This window comes from Malurus melanocephalus, unplaced genomic scaffold (genome assembly GCF_030028575.1).
Source record: "Malurus melanocephalus ecotype Western Australia unplaced genomic scaffold, MMel_1.1 scaffold_241, whole genome shotgun sequence".
Classification (NCBI taxonomy): Eukaryota; Metazoa; Chordata; class Aves; order Passeriformes; family Maluridae; genus Malurus; species Malurus melanocephalus.
In genome coordinates, this window is record NW_026623473.1 from 404,605 (window position 1) to 409,783 (window position 5,179).

General features: G+C 42.8%; 1 protein-coding gene across 1 annotated transcript in view; it reads left to right on the forward strand.

Moving 5' to 3' along the window:
* The first annotated feature begins 4,147 nt into the window (after nucleotides 1-4,147).
* TUSC3 (tumor suppressor candidate 3) overlaps nucleotides 4,148-5,179 on the forward strand; it is a 108,991-nt gene continuing 107,959 nt past the window's right edge. The window contains exon 1 of the mRNA XM_057375176.1: nucleotides 4,148-4,301. Coding sequence (XP_057231159.1) covers nucleotides 4,182-4,301 — 120 coding nt within the window. The 5' untranslated portion in view covers nucleotides 4,148-4,181. The remainder of the gene's footprint in view (nucleotides 4,302-5,179) is intronic.

Consider the following 5,179-nt stretch of genomic DNA (forward strand, 5'->3'; position numbering starts at 1 on the left):
TCTCTTTGTTTACTGAGAGTAAACAAATTTCCAAACAGAAATCAGCAAGTGCTACACTACTGCCAGCCATAGGCATGAGCAGGTTTTTTCCGATGGCATGCATCAAGATTGGTGCAATGCCAAAACCCCAGAGCTTCAGTATCCTGAAAAGCACATCTGTGGGAAGTAATAGTCCGGTTAACGACAGCAACTGATTAATGGCAACTTGCCTCTCTGGGAGGCAGCTTCTCTCAGCAGCTCTTAAGTTTTGTTATGCTCTATCTTCAACAGGAGAACGGAAAAATATAACTCAGTACATCACCCTTCAGACCTGACTGGGATGTGATATGGTTCATTAGGTAGAGAGAGATCAATGGGGCATGAATGAAAAAGGGCTCTCTAAAGGATGATGGCTTTGGCTGAAAGCCAAAAGAGGATATCTTTACRTTTTATTGTAAGATTAAGTCCATCTTTCAACATTAAAGTTTGCTACTCCTGACTTGTGACTGTTWAATGACCATATAAAAGTAGTGAAAGATTTTCCTTAGGAAACTGTGTTGGCCCAGAAGTTTGTAATATGTTCTCTTAAAGAAGCCCTTGCTACCACCTTCGACCCTTTGTCTGTATRGTCACCTACACACCACACCCATCTCCCAAAGAGCAGGAGTATACTAACTTGAATCACTTGGCAAGCCTATTATCTCCACAAATGTCAGATACAGGAATTAGGACAGAAATCTGAATTTCTTGCAGAAGGTTCTGACACATTATTTATTTTGATCCCAGATCACGATGAAATTAATTTTTTTTTCCATATCCTTGGAATTTTAATGAAAGTCATAAAAATATTTTAGCATTGTTAGTTTTAAGGAAACACATAAAGATTCCCAGACCTAAGATGGTTCATCACAGCTTAGTAAAATGACCAAACTATATCATTTCGTGTCAGTTAAATGTTAACTTGTACTTAACAAATGCAATTCTCTTTCCATGAAGGTGCATCATATAAGCTTCATGTGACATTTCTCTCATTGGGCCAGGCTGTTACCGTAACTAAATAATCCAGAGATAGGTTTCGTTAAAATAAAAATGCCACTATTGAATAAGTGTGTAGTTCTGGAGCTTGTAATGCTTTGCTGCTGCAGAAAATGTTCGTAAGATTGTGGAATTTTTTTCCAAGTAACTTTGGAAAATGGCAATCCTTGAAAATCAGAGCAGTAATTTTTTTATATTTGTCCAGATATGGCTAACTGTAATTCCTCTAAGTCTTTTGTCAGGWCTTGATTGTCTGTAAGAAAGGTCAGATTTAAATTTAAGGAGACTTTTTAAAAAGAAAAGAAATGCTTGCTCAGGTTCCACCTCTGGATGTTTATGTTAAACTTTGCAGTTCTGTGAGAGCTGATTCTCTTCACTCATGAATCAATTATTAAATAGCATAAAAAGAATATGCTTAATAAAAGAAAAAAAAACTAAAAAAGTATGCATGCAAAATAAGAATAACTAATTTTCAAAGCTTTACTAAAGTGTTTTTAAACAGTTCACTTTTTTTTCCCCTAGGGAAGTGTTAGGCTACTGTTTCCCTCTCACATAGTTATCTTCAGTCTTTAAAAATTTTTAAGTGTTTCTGATTTGGAAGGTCCGATTTAAGATAGTGATTTGTTGACTTGTCATGTTCATGTTAGCTGCTTCTCATTTCATTTTCCCTGGCCAAGCTTCACAACACTCCTTGTCTCCAGAGCCACACATTGGGCATCAGCTCACCACAGCACCTTCTTTTCTTTTGCTGCTGTTTTAGGCCTCTTCACCCCATTGCCTGCCCCTGCACCCATCTCTGCTATTTTAGCCTCACACTTTATTTTTTTTTCTCTGATAATAACTCTAGGCAATTATGACAGCTCTTCTCTTGTTATGCTATCATGTGTTAGGACGGTTCATCTGATGTCGAGAAAGTTAGTCTTCCACCTCACAGGAGGTTTTTAAACACTTTTTCTTGCAGGAAATTTTAAGTTCACAAGGARTGCATAGGTCACATTTTTTCTTTATTAAGGCTTTAGAAGACTTTTATCCAAAATGTAGTTCCCTTGTTGTTCCAAGGTTATTTGCATTGTATTTGCATTTCAGCACCCAAAAACATTCCATTTTCTAAGGTAAGGACACCCATTCCCTCATTACTCTGTTAACAGAGCTAACTCTCAAGAGCAATAACACAGCAAATGTGAAATAATCAGATTTCATGTAACTCTTTGCATTAATTTCACCTTTTCTGGCACTGCACTTCTTTCCAGGCTTATACTCCTTCCTCTGTCATTCCTTGAGGAAAGAACTAAGAGATGCCTTCCTTTCATTTTAGGCCTTCSTTACCGGGTTCATATTCATACACACCATGATACAGCTGCTATGCCTGCACATAGAATATTTGAGGTTTTTTCTATCAACATAGACTCCAGACTCAGAGTACCACATATGTGGGTAAACACTTAGCAGGCACAGGTTCACTGGGACAGGTTCATCCTGGTTACTGCATCAATTGTGTGAAGCTGCTTTTATCTAGTGATCCAGATAAAAACAGCCAGGCTATGAAAATTCTGGTTTATATGGAACTCTGAACAGAAAAGAAATATAACCAAACTGCTGTTTCCTGCTCAAGGCCGGGACTCCAGGTGATTGAAAATTGGGATTATCAATTCAAAATTAAGGAATTTGACAGTTTAGAGCTGACTATCAAATGAGTTTTGTMGTTTTTTCAAGGAATGAGGAGCTCTCACTGGTTTTCATATTCTCAATAGTTTTAATGTTTTTTTCACACAGTAGCAATGGGAAAGCTCTATGGTTTATTAGGTTCAGGAGGATACCAGAGTTTTTCAAACAAGATTCCAGTGAAATCACTTTCTGGATTTATCAGGAGTTGGCCTGAGATTTTCTAATGAAATGCTACTTTTTAGCACACTGATAAGCATATTCCTCTCTTGTCCAGGGCAAAGTTTCTATTGATTTTTTATCTCCTAAATTAAGACAAGGAAAAAATAAAAGGTCTTTTCAAAAGCACCCAGTTCTGATCAATACATGTATCTTGTCTCTTTAGAGCAGATGTCTGTGTTAGCAACCTCTGTAATCCAATGTCATGGCTGCATACCATTCCATGGTTATTAYTGCCCAACAATAGCCAGAATCTAATGGACCTGGACAACAAATGGTCTGAACTCTTTTGAACTTTTTTAAGAGACTCGTAGATTATTTGAATTTGTTCTGCTACTCCTGGGGATGGATGTAACTTCTGAAGGGCATGTTGCAAATAGAACTGAACACAATACCYTATTTAATATTTTAACTGCTCAGTGCTTAGATGTCAGCAGTGTCATCAGATTAGCTTGATATTATCATAATACCACCTAAAAATTCTGTGCACAAAATAAGCAGATACTTTTAAATATTTTCTCGGTGCCTCAGCTTTCTATTTCATTATGGTGGTTTTTCATACAGTGMCTAGAAATTTCTAGTGATATAGCAATATTTCCAAAGAAATGAATAGTTSCAGCTTCTGAGCCTTCAGCAAAGATGTGTGTAAGCAACTAATGCAGCATAAGGAGCATACTTGGAATTCTAGGGAAGAGAAAAGTATGTGCTCATTAATTTAACRTTACCTATCCTGTGCACTGCAGTGAGCACTTTCAAGAAATATACGATCAATGATTTGAGAACTGTATCATAAATCTGCATATCAATTTAAAGCTGCACAGTTAATGCTCTGGGACTTAAATTCGAATTARTTGTATCAGCATCTTGCATTAATATCATTTTCTGCAGAGATGGCTTTGTGATGTGCATAGTGAAATCTGAAAAGTGTATGTACATAAACGAGTAGGGAAGGAGTCTTTATGTTTTGGGTTGGATTTTGGGGGTTTCTTTTGATGTTTTGTCTTGTTTTGTTTAATAATCCTGATTCAGGATTGCAACTGTGTGCTTGAGGAAGCCAAGAGCTTGGGGCAGCAGGGAAGTTGCCATTCCCGGTGGCCAGAATCCCCGGGGCCGGGCTGAGCGCCAGCGCTGCCCAAGGGATACGCTCAGAGCCGAGCGCCGCCCCGATGGCACCCCCGCCTGAACTACATTTCCCAGGAGGCACCGCGCCGCGGGGCGCTGCCATTGGCCGGGCGCGGGCCGGCTCAGCGTGGCGGTGCGGCAGGTGCCGCCGGCGGGGGCGGAACATGGCGCTGGCTGCCGGGGCAGTGCGGCGGCTGCTGCCGGCCGGGGGCTGCCTCCCCCTGCTGCTGCTGCTGCTGCTTTTCCTCTGCGGACAGCTCGGGGACGGACAGAAAAAGAAGGAGGTAGAGACGTTCGCTTCTTTCGCCATCGCGCGCGGCCGGGGGTGCCCTGTCGCGCTGCCTCCCTCTCCGGAGTCCCGGGCGCCCCTCGCCTGGGCTCCCCCGCGCTCCGCCGGTCCCTCTCCCTCCCCAGCCCCGAGCGGGGCGGGAGGCGCCGGGCAGCCGCTGCCGCTGCCGTGCCCGGGAGGTGATGGCAGGCGGCGGCGGCGTCTCCAGGGCAGCGGGAGCAGAGGGGCGCAGCGCCGGCATCGCGGTCCCCAGCGCGCTGTCGCTGCCCAGGCCGGTGCCGTGCGCTGTCGCGGGCCTTGAAACCACAGGCTCCGAGCGAGGACCGGCAAGGACCGCTGTCCTGCGCTGRGCTGCCCTCAGCGATGGGCCAAGGGGGCCCGGCTGACAACCGGGGCCAGGAGCCCGCGGGAGATGGAAGTTAAACCCCATGTTTGTGATGCCAACTAAAAGAAATGCCCAGAGATAATAACTAGCGTCGAAGTGATTCCAGGCACAGGTGTGCCTGTGCGTGCAGGTGATGGTACTCTCTTCAAGGTGTCCTCTGGATAAGAGAGACGTGGAGGAAGGAATGGTTTTAATTCAGATTCATATAAACAGTTTATCTTCACCAGCTTTTGTATTTAAATAGAGAAATGTACAAATATGTATAGTACGTACTTGCCTTTTTTAGGATTCAATGCTACTAGAACTGGCTACACTTCTCTCCTTAGGCTGCCCTCGATTTCAGGTCAGGTTTTTGCATACTGAGTGCTAGGCCACTCATTAAAGTCTCTTTACAGTTTCACTATAACATCGTTTATGGGAGGAGTTAGCTTTTAACCAAACTGTAGAGTCATGTAATTTTTGTTGGGGAGTTTGCCTTTTGGTTTTTG